This window comes from Sciurus carolinensis, chromosome 4 (genome assembly GCF_902686445.1).
Source record: "Sciurus carolinensis chromosome 4, mSciCar1.2, whole genome shotgun sequence".
Classification (NCBI taxonomy): domain Eukaryota; kingdom Metazoa; phylum Chordata; class Mammalia; order Rodentia; family Sciuridae; genus Sciurus; species Sciurus carolinensis.
The window spans coordinates 137,154,673-137,170,530 of NC_062216.1; the positions used below are offsets into that span (position 1 = coordinate 137,154,673).

The 15,858-nt window shown below is 33.7% G+C and overlaps 1 protein-coding gene across 5 annotated transcripts in view; it reads left to right on the forward strand.

Annotated features, from left to right (window-relative positions):
* Positions 1–15,858, forward strand: part of Syt1 (synaptotagmin 1) — a 512,448-nt gene that overhangs the window by 300,697 nt on the left and 195,893 nt on the right. For all 5 annotated transcript variants that reach the window (XM_047549411.1, XM_047549412.1, XM_047549410.1 and 2 more), the window contains one exon: positions 13,149–13,330. In XM_047549411.1, coding sequence (XP_047405367.1) covers positions 13,165–13,330 — 166 coding nt within the window. In that variant the 5' untranslated portion in view covers positions 13,149–13,164. The remainder of the gene's footprint in view (positions 1–13,148; positions 13,331–15,858) is intronic.

Sequence of the window (15,858 nt, forward strand, 5' to 3'; positions counted from 1 at the left end):
TTCCTCCTTTCTGTCTTTTTTAAGGCACAAAATTTTGATAAAATCTTTAGGGAATTTTCCCCCTTCTTGATTTTGTCTGTAATTGCAAAAGCACCTGAGTGGTTTCAATGAACAAAACCTCTGATAAACAAGTAGACTTTTATTAAGTCATATCTTCTATTTTATTCTATGTTTCACCTTCCATAATACAGGGTGACTTTTGGTTGATTAAAGTCAATACTCATATTTTATTCATGCTATCAGCATACAGTGTCACAGAGTGTTAGTTTATCTAATATACTATTTGGTTGTGAATTTGTAATAGTGTGCCCTTACTCAGAAATGTCCCCTTAATCAGTTGGATATTAATTGTGATTCAACTACTTACAATACCTATTGTATGGAAAAGCAGATGCATATTAATGACATAGAAGAAAAAAGTCTGGCTAAATTTGTTGTTTCTGCCAACAAATACATCATGGTTTATGATGATGAAATAAGCTTCAGCTTCTAGTCATCAGCAATCTTGAATTACCCAATAGGAAAAGGTACAGATTTTCCCTATAGTTTTTACTTTATGGTAAGGTAGAGATTTCTCTTTAAGAATATTTAAAATTGAAGTAATATGGTATTTTAAAAATAAGATTTGTCTAACTTAATTTTCAAAGAGTTTATTTGTCATGCTCAGTACAAGGGCTACAGATCATTTTTTAGTTTTAATGTCATAACAACAAATTGTTGATGAATAAGTATGGGAAAATTGCCCAAAGGGAGAAACAAACTACCTGTAGAATAACTTCATATCAATGAAATTATAGCACCTATAATTACTAAATATGAAATGAAAATGTAATTTAACTCCATATATTGCTCTTGTTAGTAAGCCAGCATGCAAATGAGAGGGTATTTACAGAGCTTTCTTCAAACTGAAAACTATATTTTTTCTAAATTCTTTCTCTGAAGATCTAAGACAGATCTAAGACAGATAAAAATTCATCTGTCTGATTATTGAGCAATTTCTATGAAAATTAAGTACAACCATCGACCAAATGAAAGTAAAATTTAAAAACCATAGATAATCTTTTACCAGAGTAACAGTTTTCACAATGGTGCTTCAATGTAAGATGGTGAGTAGATCATATTTTATGGGAAATTCGTTCTTAAACTTACTTTCTTAAAGGAATGTAGTTTCAGTTTGTCAAGAGGAAAGAAGAGACGTGAAAATTCTTTATATGTGTCCCTAACTTTATTCAAACTTGACTTGCTTCTTATTAAGAAATAAAAGCAAAGAAAGAAAAAGAGAAAGGGAAGAAGCCAAAGAAAAGGAACCCATTAAGAAACAAAGACCATGCCACATAACAGTTACCATGGGGTTTCTGCCTTTCAAATCTCCTCACGTCCCCAATTCACTTCTGAAGTATTCCATATGGATCAAAGTGTGGTTATGCACTGTTCCCTTACTCCACACTTGGATTGATGGTGGACACATTACAAGGTAGAACATTCATTCATTTGGAATACCATGTGCAGGAGTGGGATGTCACCTAAACCTCTCTAATCTTTTAAATTAGAAGAGATCAATAAGAAAACTAGTTTCCTAATATTTCAAATCAACTCACTTCCTATTTATCTAGGAAGCTAAGCTTCTCCATAATTTACAGGATATAGGGAAGATACAGCTCTATTCTGAGTGGAAGAAAATGTAGTGAATAGCTCTTAGATCTATTGAGAATCAAAAGCTGGGATCAGAGCATACAGGTAAAGGGCATTAGAAAGAAGCCACATTGGCAAAGCATAGTAGAAACCAAGTCTTTATACAAAAATCAATTTTGTTTTTATAATTGTGAAAATCATAGTGTAGAGTATTTACATATGCTCTCTTTATGCAACAAGCAATAGCAAGTGCCACACAAAATGGGTTAAACCATAAGGAAAATCCCCTTACAAGTCTGACAGTAAGGTGATTATAGGGTTCATTAGGCCAGTCTCTCAATACCATCCTGGTGGTCATGGTTACTTCCAGCTGTCAATTCTGCCATCCATAAAGCAACAGTCTTCTTTTTTCATTAGATTCTTTCATGATCATAACATGGCTACAAACTGTTCCTGGTACTACATGCAAACAAAACCATCTAGCAGAGGAAGTACTGATACCTCTGTATAACTGTTTTAAAGTTAGAAAACGTTCCCACAAATTACCCAACAGACTCCCTCTTATATCACAACCAGCCAAAATTGGATCATATGTCCTTGCCTAAACCAGCATTGGCAAGAAGAATCAGGTTACCATGATTGATACATAGACTAATAAGATTTGCCCATGAGATAGGGATGAGGTGATATCCCTACAGCAGTAGTTGTCTGAAAAGCACAGGGTTTTCTTAAATTGCAAAGAAAAAATAGCTGTTAGGTAAGCTCCTGATACCCAATTTTGTTCATTTTTATTTTACAAATTATGAGTATCATTTATTCATGTTTCATGTTTACAAGTTAACTTACTGGCATGCAACAAAAGGTAAAATTTGGGATGGAGTTTAAAAAAAATATCACTTTTTATACTTCCTATCTGTTATTTTTAGCATATAAATCTGCAGATCTGCCATGCCCAGGTTTTCTGTGTTCTGCATTCAGTGATGTTCTATGAGGCATGCTATCTGTGCAGTCTCTCATGATCATTTCTACAGCAGCATGTATCACATTGGATTTTAACCATTCCGTGTTCACAGCTGTATCTCTATGCATTTAAATGCTGAGTGCACTACTTCAATGATTCAGAGAACCCAGTGTCATGTTGGGCAAGCTGTAGGCACACAATTTATTCATTCGATCAACATTTATCTACTCAGTTATTTGTGAGACAGAATTGCATGAACTACCCTGTTTCAATTCAAATCATAACTCTACTACTTACTAGCTGTAACCTTTACAAGGTTTTTCATCTTTAATAGAGAGATAATAATATTGCCTGACTTGTGGGGTTTATTTTGTGAGCATTAAATGAGCATATAAATAAATAAATATATATATATATATATATATTTAAAATACTTATAACAATGTCTGGCTGTTAGTAAGTGTTAGATATCTTTATTTATATACTATTTTTTTCAGAAAGACTGCAGCATTTCCCATCATCAATTTTATATATAGATCAATTTTAAAGCTTTGCTTCACTGTGTGACAAAACAATGACAGTATGAACACAGTTTGATAAAAGAGGGCTTGAATTGCAAGCTTAGATTTTTGCTCAAGTGCCTGCAGCTCAGAAACAGCAAGAGCTCAGAGCTGGGTTTCAGCAAAGTATTGGAGAATGGAAATTCCAAATTTTTTTATCTGTAACTTCTATTGAACACATTTTGAGAGCCAGTTATCTTGGTCTGACTCAACTGTATTTCTTCAGTAACTGCCAAGTGTCTATTCATCTTAGTGTACAAGTCAAAAAGAAGTACCTTCAATTACTATTGTAGACAAATGAGCATAGTTTCTGAAAATTATGTCCAATTGATTCAGGAAAGAGTTTTATTCCATCTCTTGATTTCATGTCTATGCTTTCTACCAGAAAAAGTAAAAGTGAAAGAAGAAGTACTTTACCTCTTTCTGTACCATTTTAAGACACAACAGAATATACTCGAAATCTTTCAAATGCTTTAAAAAAGGCTGTCATGATATCCTTGCTTGATCATGACCCTGCCATTCTTGATAAAATTTTGAGAGGCCCTTTAAAGACTTCAAGCATTCTCCATTATTGACTGGCATTTTAAAAATAAACATGATTTTTTAAACATCAATATTTCATTAAAAGAGAAATGGATAGTTAAGAAATGTGTTATTAAAAAATGTTAAGTTTGTGAATTCATTATCAAATACTTTCAGAAACAGCTCTAGTATCTCATATTTTTAAGAATGGTGTTCTTAGGGGTGGAAAATTTTTAGATTTATGTAAGACCTCTTATATTCTATATCATTATTGTGATATTCAGAGCATGGGTTTTGCCTAGGATACGTTTTGTCTCTTTCCATCTTTTATCCTCTTTAATACTGGTCTGAGAGGGAAAAATAATGTAGCAAGGAACAGTTTTCACTTGGTTCATGAATTCATCCTTGCTTTAGTCAGTTCTGAAATGTATATGGACTACAACTGCTGAACATAATTGTTCTTGATCTTCAGGAAATAAGAAACTAGGTTTGTTTAAAATAATACATCATTTGTAAACAAGCTCATATCTTCATTCTTGGGAAATATGTATTTCATATTTCATGGTTGCACTCTAAGAAATAATTATAAAACTCAGTGTTATTTTATATACCACTAACAAAAAATGTTGCAAATTAAAATGTCAAAATTGTCTCATGTCACTTGCATTTTTATTTTGTACTTATTGAAAGATCATTCAGATTTATTCACACCAATTTTATTTTGTGCCACCATTGCGCACACAAAAGAGGAAAATAAAAGCAAAATAGATTGTTTAATGAGTTCCAAAAATTTCTAAATCCGTCCTCAACTCAAAGTTGACGGTGCTCATCTTTTTTCACACACCATCATCTCTTGTGTCATTAAGGGTGCTGGGGTAAAGCACTTCTGTGAATATTGCTCTGTTGTTGCCTCTAAAAATCTTCCAAACAGCTTCCTCTCTTTATGCTGGTTTTGATGGTGCACGTTGTCAGAAGAAAGCTTCAGAAAACAAGCAGGATTCAGGTCCCTTCCCTGGGTTGCCCTTCAATGATCTGTTATCTAGAACATCAATGGGAATAACAACCACAATAAGCATGCACAGCAAATGGCAACTTGGTCTGGAAGGCAGTGATAGTAAGATGCAGCAGATTATGAGAAAAGTATATATATATCCCATTTCAGAGATGTGGAAAATGTGAAAAAAAATATGTTTTGAAAAAATAAATTCTGTCAAACATTTAACACATCATTCAGCTACCAGTCACCATAGTATGTTTCCAAGTCTACGATAGGAATTCCACATCACTCAATATTGTCAGTTCCATTACTCGTCCATGTACATCAGTTAGAAAAGCAAAGCAAAGACTTAGTTACAGAATTTACCACTACTGGATATAAACTCAAGCTCACCAGAAACTGGCCTCATGAACTCATGCAGTAGATTTTATTTCCCATCATCCTCTCTCAATTACTACAAGATGCAGATACACTGATTATCACAAATTATTAGTATTTGCAGGATACTATGTACTGAAACTCAAAACTGAAAACCAAGCTAGTGGAAGCAGAGTAGCTACAGCTATGGCATTGTGTGGCAGTAATGGTGTGAGCCCTGGGATCAGGCATTTATATTTGGAATCCTGGCTCTGTGACCACACACATTTCCTCTCTGCTTTATGGCTCAGTTTCTTCAGAGAACTTCATAACTTAAATTCCTGAGGTGAGATTTTACTGGCCTAGCTACCTTTTCCTACCATACAGTGTCTTTGGCCCCAGTCCAGTGCCCAGGACTACTAAAATCTGAATTCGCTGTGACTATAGCCACATGTCATCCACCTAAACTCATCCCCATCTTTACAGACTGGAAAACGCAAGTTTACTGAAAAATACCTACGCATGAGCAAATACTGGAATTTATACCTTTATATACATCTCACTCACCACTTACAGGGTCCATCTCCCCTCAGAGAATGTAAAGTTAAAAAATAAATATAGAGACTGTAAACAAGATGGGGCAGCTCAGAAATAAACCAGGAGGTAATGAGGTATTTTGATATAGGTAGAACTTCATTATGTTTTTTAAACGATGAAAATTAGGATGAATAAAAATAACTAAATACTTAATATAACCAGTCTCCTTCCTCCTTCCATGAATCTTGAGAAAGTGCTTGTGCCTGACTTAACGGGGACAGGTATGGGAGGGAATGAACACTGGAGAATCTAGAAAACTAAATAGTTCTACATAAGAAAAAGAGGAAACAATTTATATTAAAAATAGGAATAGGGAAATTGTTAAGTCAGAGTTCTCCATCCTCTAAGAGAATCTAGTCACCAAAAAAGAAGAAGTCTGGCCCCTGGTTTTTAAATACAAACAAAATGCCTCTTAAAGTATTGACCATTTTGGCATCTCACATCTGTACCTCTCTCTGTTCATACCATTCGAACCTAAATGTCCTAATTCCAGGTCTTATTACGGTTTTTCACATGCTTCCTGGAAATCAAGCATGTCAAACTGTGTCAAGAAGGTAACTGTGAGCTTTCCACTGTGGGTGTCAGGGGATGCCACTGTGAAACATGTCTGAGTTCTCGTAATGGGAGGAAGAGGCAGCAACAGAAGCTCATGGGCTGTCCTCAGGTGTGAACTGGAGCCTTACTCTCTACACAAAGCACATGAGTAAACACATTAGGGATACACATCCAATTCCTGGTACAGGATACATGAGACCTAACCAAATGTGACCATTGTTCTTCCCTGAAGGAAGAAAGGAAAGAAGGAAGGGAGGGAAGGAAAGGAAGGACATTGGAAGACTATGAGAGTTCCTAAGAGAAAACAGAAACTGAAGGATTTTAATGAGAGAGGGGAGAGAAAGATAGAAAAACTAAGTGACTGTAGGAGGCTACAGAGAGACAGGTGGGAAGAAGGGAGAAAGAAGAAATCTAGAACCTTCCATAGCTGGAACTGGAGAGGAGTCATGATGTTTAAAGGGGATTCTTAGGAAATGCTGCTGCTAAGCACACAGTATTTCCTCCTTTCCCACATTTTTCCAAAGACACCTTCTTCAGCATCACAATCTATACAGCTCTCCAATGTCTGTAGTATGAAATTTGTGGGGCTGGGGAAGAGCATTGATTCTGTTCTCAAAGTAATGCTAAGAAGGTTCACTTACATTGCATTTGCAAAAGCACTTTACTTCTTAGAAAATGTACTCTTAAGCAAAATTCTTCCTCTGATAAGACTCCCATGACTTGATAAATGGGTAAAATAAAAAAATTTTTTAAAAAACCAAAAAACAAAAAGGAAAAGAATCCAGGTTCCTGTGTATTTTTAAACTAGGCTACCTGCCATGATTTCAGTTGCTCCTGGGTCTGAAAAACAACCTTTTATCTCTAGCCTTTGCATCGGACCTGCCTCCAGAAGTCAGTGCTACTCCACCATAACAGAGCTGTTATTATCTCTTGCTTCCCTCAAGAGATTTTATCTTTTTGAACTGAAAAGAAGATACACCTCAAGTCTGACATTCAAACATCTGCAAACTTGTGGAAGATTTTGATGCACTGCTAGACTTCACTTATGGAAGGATCCTCCACTAAGGATCCTTGGGCATAAATGGAATTTAAATGAAGTGTTAACAGTGGTTCATTTATTTTTTTCCTTCAAAATTCTTTCAGAGTGGGGGTTATTGGTCAGATTCCCTGGGAACCTATTTGGAGTCTAAGGTAGTTCACCAGGGAATGTTTTCCACATGAGAGACTGAAGGAGGCAGCTTTAGATAAAAGAAGATACTTCTTTAACTGAAATGCAGTTAAGGAGTTTCTGCTGATCCTACAGTGTTTAGTTCAGAGATGAACTAGACTGAGGCAAGGAGCTAGGACTTCATCCCAGTACCCACCCATCATTGCATGCGTGTTGTCTCCATGGAAGGGAGTTGAACCTGAGTCAGGGAAGCTCCTTTTGGTCAAGGGCAGTTCTTTTGGAGGAACTTCTTGACCGGGAACTGTTAGCAGGCAGCTCTCCCTGAAACTGAGGGCAAAAAAAGCTGAGGGTCTCATTCCTGATAGTGAGGGGATTGGGATAGGGGGATGGCAAGTATGCATGTGGCATCCACTTAAGTTTCCATCTGTGCTATGACAAGTTGATGAAAGAAAATCATTACTTTCTGCCCCACCTCAAAACACAATTTTACACATTCCATAAAATTTCAGACTGGTTTTAATAATTACTCCAAGAGTTACTTTCAGTTTGGAGCTTTTGTGCATTAGCATTCTTTTGTTTGAGTAATAATATTTTTTTCAATATTTCTTTGACCTTCTCCTGATTGCTCCTTAATTTTGCATGCTATTATTTCAAAGTACAATACCTAAATAGAGGTAGAAATAGTGCTTTCTCTAGAAATCATTATGTTTATGCAATAGAGTAGTCTATCTCACTATACAATCTGAGAAATCTATATCAATTTGTAGATCTAGAGATAGACATAATTAAAGTCCTACTAGGAAGAATAAATATAAGGGGAAAGTTGGGGAGTTGTCATGGCAACAAAAATCTTGATTCTCCTCACTTTATACCACAGAAGTATTAACCTTTATGATACCTAAATATTTTTTGTACATTGTATTCTAGTCAGTGACCATTTTGTGTACTCTGTTTGTTAAATATGTAGCTGCATTATTCATTCTTGAGATTTATCTTCTTGATTACATTTTAAAGTATTTTTTTAATCTAGCAAATTAATCTGGTAAATTAAACTGCAAGATCCAGTTTTCTTGAGAGTAGAACAATGAATGCTAAAGATAGAGGTTTATTTGTTTGTTGTTGTTGTTGATTTTTTTGGCTTTTTGTAATTTAAAATTATTTAGATTTATAATATATGGAAAATGTAACAAAGGAGGAGCAAATAGTCTACCACAAGCTTAACATTTTAAAATATTTCTTTCCAGCACCTTTTCTACAAAAGATTTTTTTATTTAGAAAAATGGAATACCCTATAATATCTCATAATTTGCATTTTTAATTTAACTCCCATAAGTTTTCAGATTATAGATATTAATCTTTAGGATAATTTTAATAGCATCATTTCCTAGATTACCATGATTAAGAAATCTCTCAGGTAATTTCTGGTACTTCTAATATTATAATGTTACTATAAATATCTTCATACTGAATAATTTGTACATCTAAGTTTAACTCTTTATCAAGAATTCCTACAAGAAGAATGAGCACTGTTAAAGATTTTGATCTGTTACTTTGCTGTCTTTAAAATTTTTACTAATCTCTCCTCCCTTAATTATCCAGTTCCTTGTACTCTCACCTTCATTTATGATCTATCTTTAGCCAAAATTTTTTAAATAAAGATTTCATTTTAATCTTCAGATTTTTGATAATTTGTGAAATTAAACACTTTTTCTTGTTTTTTGCTTTTTGTTTCTATAAAGAGGGAGAAGAATTTGCATTTCTTTAGAAATTGCTTAGTCACATCCTTTCTAGAACTTTCTTTTAGAGGAGAATGTGTGTTTCCATCCAATAGTTTTTTGGTGTATTCAAGAATGCTAAATTCCACTTTAACAAACCAAACAACTATATCTCTAAAATTAAGTAATCTGTTTCCTGTTAGTAAGATGACCTGTATTTTCTATTTGCTGGTAAATTGATTCAAATGAAAGTCATAAATACTTCTTTAGTACTAATTTAATAATAATACTTAAGTGATGTTATTAGAGTAGACCAACAGAAAGAACCTTGGATCAGTCAAAAATCTATATAGAATAAATCATATTCCTGGAAGAGCCACATATCAGTCTTTTTCATAAATTAAGAATAAGTCACTTTTCTGGGTAGTATGGTAATTGAAGTTACTATACTTAAATATTAATTATAGTATTTTGACATCTAGTAGTTACCTAATGGCATTTAGTTATTAGCCCCATTAGTGCTATTCTAGCTTAAAAATGTCCTTAATATAGTGATTTTTCAAATTTCATGTTTAAAACCGTTAGTGGATTGTGAAACAAATGGACACTATTTGGAGGCACAACTAGAATTTTTAGTGAAAAATAGCAGTAAAATTGGGTATTTCATACATAGGAAAGTGTTTACATTCAATTTTTGTTCAGTATATAACTTACAGGCAGATATTGTATACTGGATCACATTGTTAAATGTACTTCTTATTATGAGTTGTATTCAAAAGCTTGTTCAAAAAAACATGATATTATTTATCTTATTGTGTGCAAATTCCCTTAATGCTAGAGTGGGTTAGACACCTACGTGCAAATTCCAATTCTAGTAATTACTATTGTACAACTCCAAGCCAATTGCATAACCTCCCTATGCCTCTGTTTCCTCACCTGTGAAATGGGTGATAATTACTTCTCTTATGGGGGTAGGATAAGTACTATGCTTTAATATATCTAAATCACTCAGCAAGTACTCAATGACTATTAGTTGTTATTTTATCAAGACTTGAATAAAATACATTTTTTTCTGAATAATCAGGCAATCCTACATGCACTAACATATATAAAAGAAAATAAAATTGTCGCCTTAGAACTGAATAAGCTGCTGGTTTTTCTATTCACAAAATGATGCTTCTTGATCAACACTTTATTTCCATAAATATGAATTTTCAAGAACCATATAACTATTCTTAGCTTTATTATTTACAAGCAGTTTTATATCTCATATCTCAAGATATAAAAGAATAAAAATAAAATATTAAACAATTAGTCTTCCTTTGTCAATATATTTGATCCTTAACTTCTCACCATATTTTTATATTTTATGAATACATTTTAGATTTCACAGTGGTTTTCACTAAGTGATAAGAGTCTTGTCTATATTTGTTATAATCTTTTCTTGATTTAAAACAAATTAGAAATGTTAGGGATAATATCATTGTATGGCAAGAGTCAAAAATTCACAGCTTTTATATCTATGTTATATACCTTTCAAGGATACCTTCTGTCTACATAGGATTATATTTGATAATCATGGAAACAATTCTTTTTGTTTTCTTTTTAAAAATGAGTTTATTTCTTTTTGTTTTCTTTTTAAAAATGAGTTTATTTCAAGCATATTCTCTAAATGTTAACTCTACTGAACAAAAGTCATATTGTTTCTATAGTTTTAAAATATTCCAAATATATACAGAAATGTCTTATATTCCATAAGTTGGAGCAATATGAAAAATACTTAATCTCAGTGACAAGGAATTCATCTGTGTCTGCATAGAAAAGTTACAAACAACCATATAGCTACTTGGAGGTAAAACTGAATGTCAGTCTGTGTGACCAGCAACAATATCCTACTTCTAAAACTAGACAAAAATTAAGCAGAAGAATTACACAATATGCTTTTAACAATAGCAATGTTGTATTTATCTATATTTTCTTTACATCTATCATTTCCTCTAAATCCTATAGCAAACTATAATTCTCCAAATATCTTTAATGACCCTGTACAGATAAGAAGTAAAATGAATCACAATTGGTGATTCTCAAGGCAAAGGAACAAATTCAATTTTAATATATACATACTAATAGTTTATACATATATATATAATTTTAGTCTAACTTATGAAATATAAAAGACATGCCATCATCAGTTTCAATAGTTTCATTCAAGTTGTACCAACAGTGCCGATGGGACCTCTAAGTTTTTCAGGGACACAGGTTCCTAAGCTAAACAGGATCAGGAAAAGCTTTGGGGAAACGAAAAGTTTCCACACTTTGGGAAATTCTGGGCTGCTAAATGCTATTAAAGATGATTCATGGAGGCATGAATGGGTGGATGCATGGATGAATGGATCAATGGAACAAACTCTGTGACAGACACATGCTGAGCTCTTTGCATAGATTTTCTCATTTTATACTCATAAAATCCTTAAGTAGTTGCCCTGGTTATATTCATTTTATCAAATGAAAAAAAATGAAAGAGAAGATCTGAATTTGTATCTTTCTGATTCTATCCATAGGAATATATTAGTAGCTAACAATAAAAAAAAAACTAAAGACTTAGAAAGGAGAACTAATCAATTATGCAATAAAAATTGATTATCTTTGTGTATACATTAACCTCAGTCATGATCTCCTTCTAGGAAATTTAAAATCTCTGGATTTTGATTAAGATTTTAATAATGTCATCCATCTAAGATTATTCTATTTCAGTTATGCTTTCAGTAAATATGTAAGTATACATAATTAATTCATAAAAGGTTTGCATTCTATAAAAATATTTTATGTGTTTGCCTGTTACCTGCACTTCTTTGCAAATCAAAAGGTCTTTACCTGCCCATCAGATTTCCTGTTGTGACTATGAAGCTATTTCTGCCCTGGCCTGTTTACATTTATCTATCTCTGCCCAAAGTCATGTCTACTTTCTCATCAGCATGGCCCAAAATCTTAAATCACACAGTTAAACTTTAAAGCCCAAAATATTTTTGGTTTGCAGAATATGAGTTTATTTCTACTCCTTTAGAATACATTTCATACATTTATATAACACCTCACATTTGCTATACCAAAAGAAAAAAAATATGGGAAGGGTAGGGTTCAGTTCTTCACAACTCAGAAAAGGGATAAATTAAGAAGTAAGGTCTTAATTTAGAATTAATTTAGCTAGTTAAGAGGACTAGAACTGATATCTTCAGAATTCAGGACTAAGATTTTTCACTGACTATCTTAGGATTAATTGTTTTTTAGTAGTTTGAAGATAAATGAGCACTTAAAATAATTGAATAAATTAATTTAATAAAATAATTCAATAACATAATCAACCTAAATAAATTAATTACACAGACAAGTCATGTTTCATCATCAGTGTCTTGATATATGTAGTCAATCATGCCACATTTTCAGTGACCTAAAGAAATCACCTAACAAGACGAGTGAATTATTGATCAGAGCCTTGTCTACAGTAAATGTCAAAAAATAAGGGAAGAAAATTTGCCATCAATAAGTGAAATCAAGAACTAACTTCTGTATAATGTACATGATATCTTAGACTGTCAATGTTATAATAGTATTATTTACCATTCAAAAAGTCACTACCATTTTGACAGTATGCTATTACTCATCACCATTTCTAATACAAATATCTCTTTTTTCCTTTTAGAAGATACAGCATGTTTACAATATACAGTGTGTACATTGTCAACAATTGTTTCATACACATTTCCGTAAGATACGGGTTAGAAGTTAAATCTACACAGCAAACATGGACTGTATAAATTACTAATAGATTTGACAGTTTGCATAGTATTGTTGGGAGAGAATGCCATTCACTAGCTGCATCTGGTCTTACCCTCTGGGAAAGAACTCTCCACTCACTGTGGTCCCATAAATATTTCATACACCAACATAAAGTAATATGCTAATGACAGACTATTTACCCAGTGAGCAGGTGCAATCTACGATGTTTTCATCTCTGGTATACCTTTGATGTGGGATCAGGTGGGCCATTTTGAATTGCTTTTTCTTTTCTTCCCTCCCCTCACAGTTTCTCTGAAACTAAAATGGTGAGCGAGAGTCATCATGAGGCCCTGGCAGCCCCGCCAGTCACCACTGTTGCGACTATTCTACCCAATAATGCCACCGAGCCTGCCAGTCCTGGGGAGGGAAAAGAAGATGCCTTTTCTAAGCTGAAGGAGAAGTTCATGAATGAGCTGCATAAAATTCCACGTGAGTATCCCATACTGTTACAAGAGTAAAAATAAAGTGTTGAAAAATGACCTAACTCACTGGTTAAGAAAGCAGAATTCTTAATATTTTAATATTAGTATTCCAATAATAAAACAGAATAATCTTGGAAATGGAATATTCTTTTTATTGTCTTTAAATATATTTTATAAATGACAAGTCAGTGTATTTTTTAAATCTGTATATTGTGTTTAATGTAGGTAGGTCTTCTTTTATGTCTATTTCTCTCAAGAATATGAATGCCTATAGGTTGTGCTATATATATTTTGGATTTGCCTTTATGAAATTATTCCATTATAAAGATTATTCCTAAACTGTAGCTAATATTTACTTTCCCAATATTGCAAGTTTGGTTTTCTTTCATTCATTTTTTAACATTTTAAACATCTTTGGTCCAATTTTGAAGTTTTGGTCATCATCGGGAAAAGGGAAAAATCTGAAGGTTAAATTTATCTGCATAAGTGTTATTACTAAGTCAAGTCAGCAGCATTTAATTTTCTTAATTTTATTTTTTCATTGACAGAGAAAATTTTTGTGTACATGTTTTGACATATATATATTATGGATTGACCAAATCTGACTAATTAACAAATGCATCAATTCATGTGCTCATCATCTTTGTGCTGAGAACACTTTACATTCACTCAGTAGTTTTCAAGGAACACTATATTATTAATTACACTCACCATGTTGTACATCTTGTGAACTCACTCTTCTATCCAACTGAAATTTTGTATCATTTGAACATATATCCAACCTACCTTTCAACAGTCCCAGTCACAAGTAACCATGAGATCAACTTTTTTTTCCTAGTCAAATTTATTTTTAACTGACACATAAAACTGTACATATTAATAGAGTAATATGGAATGGTTTGATACATGTATACATTGTGTAATGTCTAAATCAGGTTGAGGTGTCTTCTCAAACACCATTTCTTCATAGAGAACTCTCAAAATCCTTTCTTCTAGCTTTTTGAAATACGAAGTATATTATCATTATCAAAGTCACCCTACTATGCAACAGCCAGCCAGAATTTCCTGCTTCTATCTAGTCATCACTCAGTACCCATCAATCAAACTTTCACCATCCCTCTGTACCCCTATTCCACAACCCCTCGTAACCCCCTTCTATGAGAAACTTTTTAGATTCCACACATAAGAGAGATCATTTGATATTTGCTCTTTCTGTGCCTGCCTTATTTCTCTTAACATAATATCCTCCAAGTTCACTCATGTTATTTCAAATGGGAGCATTCTTCTTTTTATGGCTAATTAGTACTCCATTGTGTAAACATACCACATTTTCTCTGTCCACTCATCCAGTGATACAAAGTAAGGTTGATTCCATATCTTGGCTATGGGAAATAGTGTTGCAGTAAACATGGAAGCCATGATATCTCTTCAGCATACTAATATCATTTCCTTTAATACAAACCTCACTGGTATCTCTTATCTTTTGTCTTTTTGATAATAGGTGATATCTCATTGTGGTTTTATTTTGCATTTCCTTGATAATTAGTGATGTTGAACAATTTTTCATATACCTATTGGTCATTTCTGTCTTCTTCTTAAATATCTCCATTCAGGTCTTTTGTCTATTTTTAACTGAGTGGTTTTCTTGCTATTCAGTTTGTTTGTGTTCCTTGTATATTTTAGATTTTAACCACTTATCAGAGATATAGTTTACATATAGTTTTACCATACTGTATGTTGCTTCTTCACTCTTGATTTTTTTTTTCTGTGCAAAATCTTTTTAGTTTGTTAAAATCTCATTTGTCCATTTTGGGTTTGTCTGTTTTGGGGAGGGTTTTTGGGGGGGTGCAGATTTTTCAAAGAGTTTGAGAAGAATTGTTATTAGTTCATGTTCATGTGTTTGACAAATCCAGCAGTGATGAGGTCATGTTTCCACAGTAGTTCTTGATCCTTGTGGTTGTGCCCCTATATCTACATTTCTGAAGTAGGAGGTACTGATTTCTGTCTTCACAGATTGATTTTTGTCTGGCAATGTTCTGTAGCAGGTACAGTTTCAGGGTATAACAGAAATTCAGGGCAGTCATGGCAGGCCTACTTCTGTTGAAGTCCAGGGCCCATTATATCAGTCCTGGTGCTGGGCACACTAGAACCATATAGCAGATACATCCAGCAAGGCACTGAGGTACCCCAGAAGCCCAAGATTCCTATGGATGGTGTCACATTGCCAGAATCCCAGAGCAGATGTGGACAATGCTATACTGCCAGAAGCCTAGAGACCACTGTGACCTGCATATCTCTGGGGCACCCAGACAGAGCAACTGCCAAGGGCTGTACAGAGCAGAGTCACCAACATCATTCAGACAATAGTACATGCCAGAGACTGAGTCTGCTACACAAGCCTGAAGCCTGGGATTGTGCGATACATCCTGGTGCTAGGGTAGGTCTAAAGATTCAATCCATAGGGACTGGCCTAGAGTAATGGATACAGTCTGCACAGAGCTGGGTCTCACTGTAGCAAGTCAAAGTCCTGTGCTC